Source organism: Camelina sativa, chromosome 13 (assembly GCF_030686135.1).
Source record: "Camelina sativa cultivar CO46 ecotype springtype chromosome 13, ASM3068613v1".
NCBI classification, from domain to species: Eukaryota; Viridiplantae; Streptophyta; class Magnoliopsida; order Brassicales; family Brassicaceae; genus Camelina; species Camelina sativa.
The window spans coordinates 17,143,061-17,158,120 of NC_141892.1; the positions used below are offsets into that span (position 1 = coordinate 17,143,061).

General features: G+C 37.0%; 1 protein-coding gene and 2 pseudogenes across 2 annotated transcripts; 1 reads left to right on the forward strand and 2 right to left on the reverse strand.

The window, feature by feature from the left end:
- Positions 1 to 261: 261 nt before the first annotated feature.
- On the reverse strand, positions 262 to 2,119 carry LOC104736801 (putative transcription factor At5g28040). Its single transcript, XM_010456861.3, has one exon. It carries the CDS (start codon positions 1,866 to 1,868, stop codon positions 597 to 599), a length of 1,272 nt encoding a protein of 423 aa, XP_010455163.2. The 5' UTR covers positions 1,869 to 2,119; the 3' UTR covers positions 262 to 596.
- A 1,859-nt stretch (positions 2,120 to 3,978) lies between these two features.
- On the forward strand, positions 3,979 to 5,023 carry LOC147929662 (uncharacterized; annotated as a pseudogene).
- Positions 5,024 to 13,337: 8,314 nt separating this feature from the next.
- LOC147929663 (guanosine deaminase-like) lies at positions 13,338 to 14,651 on the reverse strand (annotated as a pseudogene). The gene is made up of 4 exons (XR_015577453.1): positions 14,600 to 14,651; positions 14,100 to 14,290; positions 13,868 to 13,972; positions 13,338 to 13,769 (listed from the first exon to the last, which is right to left on the reverse strand). The product of XR_015577453.1 is annotated as a guanosine deaminase-like (transcript).
- Between the last annotated feature and the right edge of the window lie 409 nt (positions 14,652 to 15,060).

Sequence of the window (15,060 nt, forward strand, 5' to 3'; positions counted from 1 at the left end):
TAGCCATTTAGAAAGTTGATTTACTATAATCTTATTTTTTTTCTAAAACCAAAATTCATGTCACTAATTCATATATTCAAACTTGCAAACTAAAAATCTAGTAAATTCATCGGTCTAGATTCTTCCACGCTTACGCGTATTCATCACTGTTTTACTTGCCATGTCTTCGGAATACATAGATCAAATTCCAAAAAAGACATGTTAATGTTCATTAGATATAATATCAATATTATATGCATCACGACATATATTTGCTTGTTCTTTATATAAAATACCTCGAGAGCCTTGTTTTGTTTATTGAACTCTACCAAAAACTATAATCTAATAGACTAATAATACAAAGGTTATGCACAACCCCACCTAGCATTCATTCACCCCTAATCGACAAAAATAAAAAGATTCAATCAAGAAAAATACTAAAGAAAAGAAAAACCTAGAAAGATTTCATCACCATCAGAAAATTTTCAGTACTCAGATTATTAGTTTATAAAACTTGCTAATACTATACCTCACCATCATACCACAAGACCAACATTCATCTTCTTCCTTCTTCATCTTGCTCTCATAATTAATTAAAAGTCTTTCTTTATTCATCATCATCCTCCATTGGGCAATGTCTTTAACTCATTCACCGTGGCTCTAATCTGCTCTTGAACCAATTCCAATCTCCTCGAATACACTTCCAACTCCAGAATCTGTTGTCTCCTCCACCGTTCGTCACCAGCTCCTTTACCTCCAAACCCTACATTCATTAGTATCGGACTCAACACACCTAGACCATGAGCACCACCACCAGGAAACCCACCCATTGCAGCCATCATCATCCCCGTCGTACCATTCATCATCTCTTTAATCATAGGCGACACACAATTCTTCACCGTCTCTTCAATCAACCCACCTAGATTCCTCCCGTCGCTAAACTCACCAACCGCAGCCACATTCTCGTTAAGATTAACAGCGTTAGGCGGGCCGTCACAGGGAGCTAAAACCGGTTTATCTTCATCCATCTTCCCAATCCTAGACCGTGATCGTTTCCTACTCATTGTCACTTTCTTCTCCAACCCGTTCTCCAAATCGACAACATCCGCATTAGCGTTACACATAGAGATATTGAAACTCGAGCTACCATTGGTGTTATTTACATGATTGGTTTCCTCGAAATCCATAACACTGTTATCTTCAAACCCTATGATCTTCCCAGTTTGATTCCAAATCTTCCTAGAGATATCAAAAGTAGCTTGATCATGAGGGCTTTTAAAGAATACCTCTTTACCAGAACTAATCTTACTCATCACATTCCTATACTTCTTCTTCAACCTCCTCAGCTTCTCCACGAGCTGATTCTTATTAAACTCCAACTGAAGCTTAGATTTGATCTGCTCGTAAAACGGCGCCGTATCAGGCGGGTGTGAGCTGTAGCCACGGTGGCTCGTTATGTAATCGAGAAAGCCACGGAGGAGCTCGATCTCGTCTTCGTCGGTCCATAACCTCTGAAAAAGGCGTCTTGAATCGTCGATCGGTGGTCTCTGGTGAACGATCTCGGTCATACGGTGCCATTTCTGATCAGAATCCGATGGAATTGAAGCTACTGGTACGGCGGATCCGGCGGGAAGAGCGACGGTTACGGTACCTGTAGAGGAGGAGGATTTCGCCGCGGCCGGAGCTGTTGAGATTGCGGAGACCATAGAGGGAGAATTCAGATCTTCGTATTCAGGATCGTCTTCTTCGGCCTCGTTTGGTTCGGGCATAACAACATCTTCGTCTGATTCAGTTTCACCTCCTACACCTCCTCCACCGCTACCGCCGCCGCCGTTTTCTAGATCCGGCGATTCAACGGAGAAAACAGTGTCGCGTTGATCCGACGCCATCAAAAAAAACGCAGAGGGAGAGAGGAAAAATTTGTAATCGATCGAATCAGATCCAGAGAGACAGGGGGAATTGGGTTCACGAGGATTGATACGGCTTGGGCATGTTGTGTGTTTGTTTTGGGTGGTGGTGGTGGTGGTAGGGTATTGAGAATCTTGGACCTGAGGAGGGGTAGTTTCGGGATTTTATGAGCTGTAATTATTATGACTAAGGGTGTTGCAGTTGCAGGCAAGTGGTCCAGTGTTTGTTCTCCTAACCCGTGCTTGGGTGGTTGTTGCGGTTTTGTTGAAGCGTGATCATGTTTTTCAAAAAAAGTCAATGGTCTTAACCGCAACCGTTTCGGAACAGAAAAAGCGTTTTCTTAAACGTGATTTTTGTGTATGACCGTTGACGAAAAAGTGACGACGGGTTGTTAGAACTGATGATGGACATTGCTTCTTGCGTTTAAAAGGGTGTTTAGCAGTTACGATCAATTGAGTTGAGATAAATAATGTTGGTAAATATAGCGGTGAAGAAAAGACTGTTGGAATAAAACCAATAGTTAAATAATACTTAATACTTTTAAAAATTGGATGATGTTTAGAATAGTTGTTAAAAAAAAATGGATGATATTTTAAATTTTCAATGCAAAATTAAGAAAAATATTTAAGTTCATTTCTAGGGTGAATCTTTTTGTTCACACACTCATCTCTCAGCTAATCAGAATCTTGTATCTAATATTTTATTTAAAAATAAATCAAAATTAAATTAAAAAACAAAACAAATTAAGGAAACAAATTATGTATTGTTGTAAAACACTTGGAGTGGACTTCCATAACCAGCCCATACACAGCCCATACATGTACTAGTGTGTAAGGCCCATGGCCTATTTCCTATTCATAGTCGGTTTATGTTTAAGACTTTGCTTTACTATATATATATGTAACCTCTATAACAATTTAATCAATAAGACACGAAGAGAGAACCTCCTTCGAGTTTCTCTAGTTTACAACACGTTATCAGCACGACTTGTTCTAAGAGTCCAAACTGAGAAAAACCCTAAAAACGCTGCCACACAAAACCCTTGTTCGTCCAAGCTCGGCGATCGGTTCCTGTCCGTGATCCGTCTGTGTTCGTGGTCAGTTCTTGTCCGGGGTGAGTTCCTGTTCGGAGATCTGTTCGTGTTCGTGAGCCACCTGTGTTCGTGATCGGTTCTTCCTCTTACCTAGGCCGAGTTTCGTGATCAAGCTAAAAGTAAAACCGAAGTCTTTAGCTCCCGGCTCAATTCCGTTCAACCCCAAATCGGTGGAAGGTAAACAATAATCAAACCCTCTTAAGAACACATGTATCGAATCTGAACTTAAACCCTATAAGAACCTTAAAATCTACAAGTAAACAATCAATAAACAAAAACCTAAGCTTTAGACCCTAAAACCCTAAAACTTTAAAACTTTAAAATAGGTTGTTATGAGGTTTAGGGCTGCTTAGATTGTTTGCAAATTAAACCGATTATGCAATAATTAAATCCGATTGTTATGGCTGTTGTTGATTGATTGCTTGAATTCAATTGTATGAAAACCTTAGAACTAAACCTAAATTCGAAATTCATAGAGAGAATATTAAACCGATTGTTCTAGGTTGTTAGAATCCGATTTTTGGTGTTTGTTTGCTTAAAATTCAAAACCCTAAAATACAAATTAAAATCAGAATTATTCTATGTTTTGCATGAAAAATCAAAACACAAAATTAGGATAACCCCTAAATTAATTCTAGACATTATCCTAAAATCCTAGAGAATATTTCCTAAAACTTTGTCCTAATCCTAATCTAGAAAAAGGAAAATTTAAGAAAAAGGAAATTTTAGTAAAAGGAAAACATTGCATGCTATATTATAATTGTTGTCTAGGATTGTTGTTTCATGCATACTAAACCACGAAAATTTGAGTATAAAAGCATGACATGGTTCAGTCTCAAATACCGCATGTCCCTAAGTGATTGGCATGGTTCGGTCTCAAATACTGCATGTCCCTAAGGATTGACATAGTTCGGTCTCAAATACCGCATGGCCTAAATTTGTTGCATGGTTTGGTCTTAAATACCGAATGCTAATGATCGGTTGCATGTTTTGTGTAGATGGCAAAGCTCAACAATCTCTCCTATGCTGCCCTTAATGTTTCTGGAGATAATTACTTGCAATGGGCGTTGGACACTAAGATCAACCTAAAATCAAAAGATCTTTGCGAGTGCATTGAGGATGATAATGATTGTTCTGAAAAGAACAAGTACAAGGAAATTATGCATATACGCCATCATCTTGTTGAGAGTCTCAAAAACCAGTACCTCACTATTGAAGATCCTCTTGACCTTTGGACAGCGTTGAAAAACAAATATGGACACCAAAAGACGGTGTTCCTACCAAAGGCTCAATTCGATTGGAAAAACCTAAGGATACAGGATTTAAAATCCGTGGATGAGTATAACTCAGAGCTATTTAAGATAGTCTCAATTTTGAAGTTATGTGGGTACTGAGGTGATTGAGGAGGACTTGCTAGAGAAGACATTCTCTACCTTTCACGCTAATAACATACTGCTTCAACAACAGTATCGTGAAAAGGGGTTTAAGACTTTTGCAAGCCTCATCTCTTGTTTGTTGCTAGCTGAGCAGAACAATGAGCTATTGATGATGAATAGTGCTTTGAGACCTCCGGGTACAGCTCCATTACCGGAAGCCCACAAGGTTGACATGGCAAAGAAAAATCTTAAAGAGCCTAAAGATCCAAAAGAGACTAAAGAGTCTAACTATGTCCATAGGGACAAGTATGGCCGTGGCCGTGGGAGAGGTGGACGTGGTGGTCCTGGTCGTGGGAGTTACCAAGGACACAATTTTGGTGGTCAAGGCCGTGGAAACCGATTCGGCTTCGGACGTGGTTGGGGTAGAGGCCGCGGAATATTCAAACCGCAACATAAGACCAAGTCCACATGCCATAGATGTGGTATGGAGAACCATTGGGTAAAGACATTCAGAACTCCTAAGCACCTTGTTGATCTCTATCAAGAGAGTTTGAAAAAGGATTCAGAAACTAATCTGGTTCATCTCGATGGTGAAAGTGACTTCGACCATGAGAAGGATGGCCTATTGAATTATGAAACCTCTGATTGTTTAATAGAGGATAATTAAAACTCAAATGTGGTCTTGATTTAATTTTATGTTTTATGATTTGCATTCGATCGAATTATTATTTTGGATAATTATTTTTGGTTTAAATTAAATTATTTTACTTCCTTCAATATATATAATTGAGTGTTTTATTACTTTAAAAGTTTAAAACATAAATTCTTGTCTATATTAGAAATGGCTGAGGACAAGAATATACTTGTGGTTGATAGTGGATCAAGCCACACGATTTTGAAGTATAAGAGATATTTTGTTAATCTCATAATGAAAAATGTCAATATTAGTACAATTGTGGGTATAGCAAGCTTAATTGAGGGCTACGGTCAAGCTCATATATTATTACCTAATGGCACACATCTTGAAATAAGTGATGCCCTATATTCACCCAGCTCTAAGAGAAGCTTATTGAGTTTTAAGGACATTCGTTTGAATGGTTTCCATGTTGAAACAAAGGGTGAAAGAAACAAAGAATTCATATATATTACTGAAATCACCCCAAGGACATAAGAAGGTCCTAGAGACTATACCCGCACTAGCCACTGGTCTCTACCACGCTAAGATTAATATGATAGAAGCTAATTTGGCAATGAACAAGATGTTCAATGAACAATTCACTTTATGGCATGACGTGTAACATGATGTGTAAGCTAATAATGAATTCAAATGGGCACACTCTTAAAGAGAGAAAAGTTATCCCTAAACATCTCACGTGTGCAGCATGTGCACAAGGGAAACTTATTATAAGGCCATCACCAGTGAAAGTAGTTAAAGAGACTTTAAACTTTCTGGAAAGAATACAAGGAGATATTTGTTGACCAATACACCCACCTTGTGGGACGTTTAGATATTTTATGGTCCTAATTGATGCATCGACCAGATGGTCGCATGTTTGCTTATTGTCAACTAGAAACCTTGTGTTTGGTAGATTGATGGCCCAGATTATACGACTGCGAGCCCACTTTCCAGATTTTCCACTTAAGACTATACGTCTAGACAATGCTGGTGAATTTACATCCCAAGCGTTTAATGAATATTGTATGTTCATGGTGGTGAGTGTGGAACATCCTGTGTCACATGTCCATACACAAAATGGATTAGCTGAATCCTTCATTAAACATATTCAATTGATTGCTCGGCCATTACTTATGAGGTCGAAGCTTCCTGTGTCGGCTTGGGGACATGCAATATTACATGCAGCTGAGTTAATACGCATCAGGCCATCTAGTGAACATAAATATTCGTCATCCCAATTATTAACGGGTCATGAGCCAGACATATCCCATCTAAAAACATTCGGGTGTGTCGTTTATGTACCAATTGCTCCACCACAGAGAACTAATATGGGACCTCAAAGGAGGATGGGAATATATGGTGGATATGATTCTCCCACCATTATTAAGTATCTTGAGCCAACTACGGGTGATTTATTTAAGGCCAGATACGCGGATTGTCAGTTTGTTGAATCCAAATTTCCTATGTTGGGTGGAAAGAATAACAAGCTGGTCAAAGAATTATCATGGAATCAAACATTCTTGAATTGTCAAGATCCTCGGACTCTAGCATGTAAGGCAGAGGTCCAAAAGATTATACATTTGCAAAAGCTAGCTATTCAATTGCCAGATTCCTTTGCTGACCCAAAGAGAGTAACGAAATCGTACACCAGCTTGTAATGCACTAGTACGTATTGATGTTCATAAGGAACACAATAATCAAGTTGCTACAGAGTCTAAGGCCCGTTTGAAACGAGGTAGACCATTAGGTTCCAAAGATAAGAACCCTCAGAAATCTAAGAAAGGTGCAAATCAAACCGAGGTTAAAGAAATTATAGAAATGGCCGCGGCAAATCCTAAGGCACCGAATGAGGTTTGGGACGCTGAACCTCAAGGTCCTGAAGGTAGTGATAATAATGAGATCTCAATCAATTATATCATGTCTGGAATACAATGGAACCGTAAAGATGTCGACATTGATGAAATATTTGCATACAAGGTAACACTTGAAATAAGTGAGGATCATGAACCCATGTCCATATTAGAGTGCACTCAAAGACCAGAATGGTTACAATGGAAAGAAGCTATCGACGTGGAATTAAGTTCATTAAAGAAAAGGGATGTGTTTGGTCCGATCTTAAGGACACCATTCAATATAAAGCCAGTAAGACATAAGTGGGTCTTTGTAAGGAAGAGAAATGAGAATAATGAAATCGTGAGATATAAGGCACGGCTTGTAGCACAAGGATTCTCTCAAAGACCCGTAATAGATTATGAGGAGACATAATCCCCTGTGATGGATGCAACGACTTTTAGTTATTTACTAAGTCTGGCTATAAGAGAAAACTGGATTTGCGGTTAATGGATGTTGTAACCGCATATCTATATGGTCCACTGGATAATGAGATATATATGAGATTACCAGAGGGTATAGAGCTCAAAGATAAGAGCAGTTCTTGAGAACAATATTGAATAAGGCTAAACAAATCCCTTTATGGACTGAAACAAAGTGGGCGTATGTGGTACAATAGGCTAAGCGAGCACCTAGCCAAAGAAGGCTATAAGAATGATCCCATTAGTCCATGTATTTTTATAAAGAATTTTGCAAACAAAGGGTATGTAATCATAGCAGTATATGTGGATGATTTGAATATCCTAGGAACCTCTGGGGAAATCGCCCAAACAGTTAAATACCTCAAGAAAGAGTTTGAAATAAAAGACCTAGGCAAGACTAAATTCTGTTTGGGATTGCAGCTTGAGTACATAAATGATGGAATCCTTGTGCATCAAATGGCATATACTGAAAATGTACTCAAGAGGTTTAATATGGACCAAGTCCATCCATTGACTAGCCCAATGGTTGTGAGGAGCCTTGGATAAAGATCCATTCGGTCCAAAGAAGAACATTAACGCTCAGTGCTATAGGAGCGTTAATGTTCTTGGCTAGCCACACTAGACTAGACATATGTTTTGCCGTGAACCTCCTAGCTAGATTTAGCTCTTGTCCAACCCAAAGGCACTAGGACGGTATTAAACATATATTATGTTACCTACAAGAAACGTTAGATTTGGGTTTATATTATACTAACTATATCAAAGAAGGTTTAGTTGGTTTTGCTGATGCAGGTTATTTATCGGATCCACATAATGCAAGGTCTCAAACCGACTACGTGTTTACGCACGGTGGTACAACAATTTCATGGCGTTCGATGAAACAAACCATTGCGGCCACATCATCTAATCATGCCGAAATCCTAGCTATGCATGAAGCCAGCCGAGAGTGTGTGTGGTTGAGGTTGATGACTCAACACATCCGATCAGATTGTGGGATGGCCGATGACAAGGAAGCGACTATTATATATGAGGAAAATACGGCCTGCATTGCACAGCTCAAGAAAGGATACATTAAGGGAGATCGGACGAAGCACATATTGCCAAAGTTCTTCTTCACACATGCACTACAAAAGGCCGGAGAAGTTCAAGTGGTACAAGTTCCGTCACGCGAAAACTCAGCCAATCTCTTCACCAAGTCATTACCGACATCAACTTTCAAGAAGCTCGCGCACCAGATTGGAATGTGGAGACTTAAGGACTTACAGTGATGCTTAGAACAGGGGGAGCAATGCGTGATGTACTCTTTTTCCTTCACCATGGTTTTGTCCCACTGGGTTTTCCTGGTAAGGTTTTAATGAGGTAGCACCCCCAAGCGTATTGTGTTAATCCCTTAGCATCAGCACGGTTATGTCATCCAAGGGGGAGTATTGTAAAACACTTGGAGTGGACTTCCATAACCGGCCCATATACAGCCCATACATGTCCTAGTGTGTAAGGCCCATGGCCGAAGGCCCATGGCCTATTTCCTATTCATAGCCGGTTTATGTTTAAGCCTTTGCTTTACTATATATATATGTAACCTCTAAAACGATTTAATCAATAAGACAAGAAGAGAAAACCTCCTTCGAGTTTCTCTAGTTTACAACATGTATACTTTTAATTAAGGAAAGTTAAATATTGGTTTGGTTTAGATTTTACAATTAAACGAGATTATATATCGGTTTGAGTTTATAAATGAGAATTAGGGTTTAGATTTTACAATTAGAACGAAGTTATATGTCGGTTTGGGTTTAGGTGATTAGAACTTAGATTTTACAATTAAGACGAATTATATGTCGGTTTGGGTTTACAAATGAGGTGGTTAGGGTTTAGATTTTACAATTATAACAAAAATATATGCCGGTTTGGGTTTACAAATGAGGTGATTATGATTTAGATTTTACATTTAGAATAAAATTATATGTCGGTTAGGTTTTATAATTAGAACGAAATTCTATATCGGTTTGAGTTTAAAAAATAGCGGTTTGTGTTTTTTTATTTTACAATTATGTATACACATTTTGTTTCATTATTTTATATGGGGTGAATAAAGAGGTTCACCCCTATGGATGACCCCAAGTATTGTCCCAAAATTAATTAGTTTGTTTATTTAGTTCTGATGATTTATTATTAGTTATATCGTGTTTAGATAAATAATAATTATAATTTTTGTTTACTAATAAACATAACATAAATAATTTCTGAATCACTGTAAAACGTTAAACATCTATACTAGTATTATGGAGAGTCTTTTGAGGAATTAAATCTGTTTTGAAAACTATTAGCATTGAATGCTACTAAATATTTAAATCCATATGTAAACAACTTTAGTTAACTTTCTCTACTATCCTTATAACCAAACACAATTCTAATATTTTAATATCCATAGATATAATGTCCTACAATTAATATAGATATTTGTTCCATATTTTAAATTTTTAATTTCCTATTATCTTCATTTGAATTCATTTTTCATTGTTGTAAATCATCATATAATACTTAAAGTTAATTAAAATGTATATTTTCTGCATATATTATGATTTGAATTTTTTAAAACGAACATATATAACTCAATTAATATAAAAAGTGTGTGTTCAATATACATATATAATAAATTTAACGTATATAGTAAATTTTGAACTTTTAAGAAGTTTAAAATATTATAATTGATATATCTAAACTTAATAAAAAATTTAAAATTATAAATATTTAAACATATTAAATTTTCAAAATAACACAAACGTATTATATTGCAGGACGAGTTATATGTCATGACATGGTTGAATTGATATTACTAAAAAATAAAATATTGTTAATATGATACTTCAATATGGGTTAAATCCTCCTTTTACTATTTTAATAATACAAATATAAATATACTGAATCAAACTTATTTAATTAATATTATATTAAACAAAAATTGTTGTGCGGTATAACGCATGTTATATACTTAATCACTAGAATTAACAAAATAGTACATTAGCAAGATTAATATTAAAATAATATATTAACAAAAAATAAAATATAAATTTGCCCTGCCGTATACAACGAGTCATAATCTAGTCAAGTATTAAAAACATAGGTAGTAGTTATAATAAATAAAAACTGTTATAAAATAAAATAAAAATTCAAATTTTTTTAGTAAAACAATGGGTTATAAACTTTGTAACAATCTCTCTGTAGTATAGACGTTCAACTAGAATCACTCTGAACTTTCACTCTCTCTCCAATTTACCATATATAAGTTATAAACTTTGTAATTCCACCCAAACTATAAAATTCTTTCCAATTAACCAAATTCAATTAATCGCATTATAAAATCATAAAATCGTATTTATTTTTTTGCACTTAGAGTAAACTCAAGTTTGAAAAATTATCATGGATCCACTTTTGAACCGGAATTCAAACTATGTTTTTGGCACAGAGGTTTCAAATTCTTCAAAACCAAAATTAATTTTAAAAAAATTACTCTAATCGCAAAGTAATAAACCCGATTTTACGATTTAAAAATGCAATTAATTGAATTTGGTTAGTTATGAAGAATTTTATTGTTTGGATAGAGGCTGAAACTGGGAAGTACTATTTTTACATTTATTTCATAGAACTCTCCCAGACACTAATATCGAGGCAACCAGTCTAACCACGCTCACCGGCACCGGAATGTCATCGCATCCTTATCTTCTTTAGCTCTATGTCCCTTTATTACAGCTTTTCCCCTTTGTTTTTGTTCTTTTTCCCCTTTTGCTACCTTATCAAACCTACCAAATCCTATACTTCTGGTGAGATCGTTATTTAAATGCATAGGGAGAAGATGGTGTTCGGCGGTTCACATCTATCACCCTCCACTCGCCCCACCATTGCAGAAGACCTTCCTGAAAGAACCACCACATCACAAATCCGAGATCTCGTTAATCTGCGTCGAAACGCTCAAAGCTACGGCTTATAGCGAGTTTCTCCTTGGTATAACGACTTCACTTAATGGAACGACCAAGTTCCTCTGGTTCTCCTCCTCTACTTCACCATTCGGTATCAGCCCCAAATCGCTGACACAAACTTCACCGGAGATCGGCGCTTCATTGACAAATCACTATCCAACTTCGTACAAGTGCCGCCGTTCCCGACTCTCACGTCTACCAGGCAAAAGGAAACTAGGTTTCCATCTGGTGGGCTTCTATAAGTTCGGCCCATTAGGATGTCAAATGCCCAATAAGAATAGTGGTCCAATCTCTCTCTTGCTAAAGCCTAGGTCTGCTCTGAATTCTTTTTTGGCAACCCTTAGTTTGATCTTTCGTATACTATCGGTGCAACCTGATCGAAGACGTCAAAGGTACCGTAATTTGCCAGTTTCACTATGGCTGCTTAAGATCTCTTTTGGAACCATCTTGGCTTTTCAATCCTGATTTTAAAAGTTTGAAGACGAAAGGTATTCTGTTCGCAAATCCGTTATGTCAATGTTGGGATTCTTGTCTTCAAAGCGCCTTCATTTGCTTATCCCCGACATCGTTAAGTACCAATACCCAACAAGCATCCTCTTGTATGAAGCTCAGGTCTGTTTATTCTTTTTCCATCTCTTGCCAACTACTAACTTTGTGTGGAATTCTTGATCACCATATTCATGGCAGAGATGATCCACCTGTTATGTTACGGTTTTACACTTATTTTTTGCGAATCCTGTTATTAGCTTTAATTATAAACTTCACCGCTCCCAAGTATTTGAAGTCTCATGGCATTTTAGATCTGAACTCAAATTGTTGAGGCTGTTTTTATGGTCTTAGAGGTTTCTCTACCAACAATCACCCCTCGACAGTTCTAGCTAACTACTTCAGCCACCACCTTGTTGCCATCACTTCTACAATCTGGATCCTAGCAGCCTTAGTTCGCCCTAAGGAAGGTTCAGTTTCTTTAGTTAGTGTTTCAATACTTGCTCCACCCGATTATAAAACCATAATCTCTCATAGTATGGCTTATACTCTACATCAAGTAGATCCTCTCGTGCCGGCGAGACTCATGGCCATAACCTCATTATCAACGTCATTCTGTCTTGTGACAGTGACCAAATTGTCTACCATTGAGCTACTCATGGAAGACTGTTCGAAAATCTTTGATCTCACTTGTGTCAAACCGCTTCTTAGTCTTTGTCCCAAAGCTCTCTAGGTCTCTATGTCGATCTTTTTCTATCTTTGTTTGGCATTGGGGAATGCCCTTATTTTAAAACTTTGGATCTTTGAAGCGTTTTCTCTGTACTTGGCTTTATAATGAATGAAATCAAGTCTTTGTCCAAAAAAAAAGGATAGAGGCTGAAACTATAGAGGGATTGCTACAGGCAGCCATAAAACAATACTTTTGAAGAAATTTTTAAAACAGTTAAAAGAAAAGTTAATAGGGAGAATTGGTAGATTCACATATTTTCACTCGATTTGAAACTTCTATGATTTAGCTTCTGACCATTTCTTTCAATTGTCTATTCAAAACCATCTATTTATCTTCCATTTGAACATTCTTCTGATTAGTAACCAAAAAAAACGGTCATTTAAAACTTTTTGATAAACTATAGAGGGATACATGTATCTGGAAAATTGAATTCAAAAGAAAGAAGCAAAAGCCTTACTAAAGAGAAAAAGATAAAAAACTAGGAGTCGAAACCAATTGCACCGAACTAACAAGATTTCTTCATTTATGAAGATCCTTTGACAAAGACTTACCGAAATGCATACAGCCAACCAATCATAAACGATTCCCCATTTGAAGTTGAGTAACTACCACACAATTCCAAATATTCTAAACTTTATAACCCAGCAAAATAGAACCACCTTTAACAAACCCACTACAATTCCTAATGGCTCGTTTGTCATTTTTTGTTCCACGAAAGTATAGCAGTTAAAAAATTCGATTATATTCGATCTATTAGTGTAATACTTGGTTTTTGGCAGAAATTAAAAATGAAGATATCGACAGAGAAGAAAGTATTTACCAGTTCAATTCAAATGGAGGGAAAAGTAATACAAAGCATGTCAACAAGAACCGAAATTGAGTTTTTTTCCTTTTTGTTTTTGTTTTCCTTCTGGTTATAAAATGAACAATTTGAAACCGAAATTTTATTTAGTTAAAAGCAAGTGCGTATCTTCTTCCTTTACTTCTTCTAATTGCCATCATGAAGGAGAAGAAGACAGGAGAATGTGATGATGGAGAAGAGCTTTTAGTATAAACGGAACTTCTCCTTGGTGTTCTGGAATACTTGTTCTGCAATAGCGGCGCCATTCCCGTCCGCTTTCTTGATCTCCAGGCTGGATTTCTGGTATACCCCGGTACCTCTTAGAGCATCAGCTATGAAGTCATCAAAACCCAATGGCTATAGCTGCTTCGGCTTTGGCTCCATAAACCAATCTCTGTTCACAAGTAGAGAGATGAGTACTCCTCATGATACTGAAGAGAACTCAAAAAGATGGGTTTGTGTGTGTAGACAAGTTTCTACATTTTATCTTACCTTGACTCTCGAGAGATGGATGGCTCCAAAGCACATGGGACACGGCTCACAAGATGCGTAGATCTCGCATTCTGATAGCTCGATTTTGTTAAGTTTCTTGCATGCCTGCATGTTCACAACAGTTTTTCAAATCATTATTCCAAAACCAGTTTTTTTGCAGCATGTGCAGTGTCAAGATTCCAGAGCAAAGTGACTGCAACAAATTTGATCAATCATATACTCTTTATTCTACCTCTCTAATGGCTGTGACTTCAGCATGTGCAGTTGGATCTGTGTATTTCAAAACCATATTGTGGCAGCTAGCTACAACCTCGTTCTTATGCACAATCACAGCACCAAATGGGCCACCATCACCACAGTCAACGCCCTTGTAAGCTTCTTCAACAGCTTGCGTTAGGAATTTGTGGTCGCTATCGTGCACAGCTGATGACCAAAGACAAAGTATAAACATAAACAACGACACAACTTCTGCAAGCACACACAGTTTTCAACTAACAAACAAAACGGTGGCAACAGAAATAAAAACGGCAAGCGAATATTACAAAAAGCCATAAAGGTTCCCAAAAGAAAAAGGATCTTTGAAAGATAGTTTATATGTGATTGAAACTAGTGGCTCTAGAAGCGGGATAAGCTTAATCTGCAAAATGACGATGCATCTACCATGATAAGAAGTATCAAATTTTCATAAATCCTCACAAGAAGTAATGCACTACAATAATTAAGGTCCATTACCTTGTTGGTGACCGGAAAATGCAGAAGCCACAGAGATGGTTCCGTCTTTTGCTTCAACTACACAGTCCAAATAAGAGAAGCAATTAGATCCTCCGAACACATAAACATCAAAGATCAAAGAAAAAAAGAAAGAACCAAATCAACAGAGCTTCTTCTGCGCACAATTGCAAATAAACTGATCATGGTAACTCATACCACAAGTTAGCGGACACAATAGAGATATACCATTACTTGTGAAACAAGAAAACACCACTAACAGAGAATCTTCCAGCTAAGCTAACACAAAACTAGAAGCCATTGTTGCCTAAATCTAAAAAGTCAAAATCGAACAGAAAGCAATTCTACGCTTTAATCAAACGGTGAAAACATATCTAAAGTGTGATGATGATGATGATGATGATGATGATGATATAATCACATTGTAGATGACAACGAGTACACAGATTTTTCATCTGTGATTG

Excerpts from the sequence above, each read along its gene's own strand:
- LOC104736801 (XM_010456861.3), bottom strand. The coding sequence starts at position 1,868 with ATGGCGTCGGATCAACGCGACACTGTTTTCTCCGTTGAATCGCCGGAT.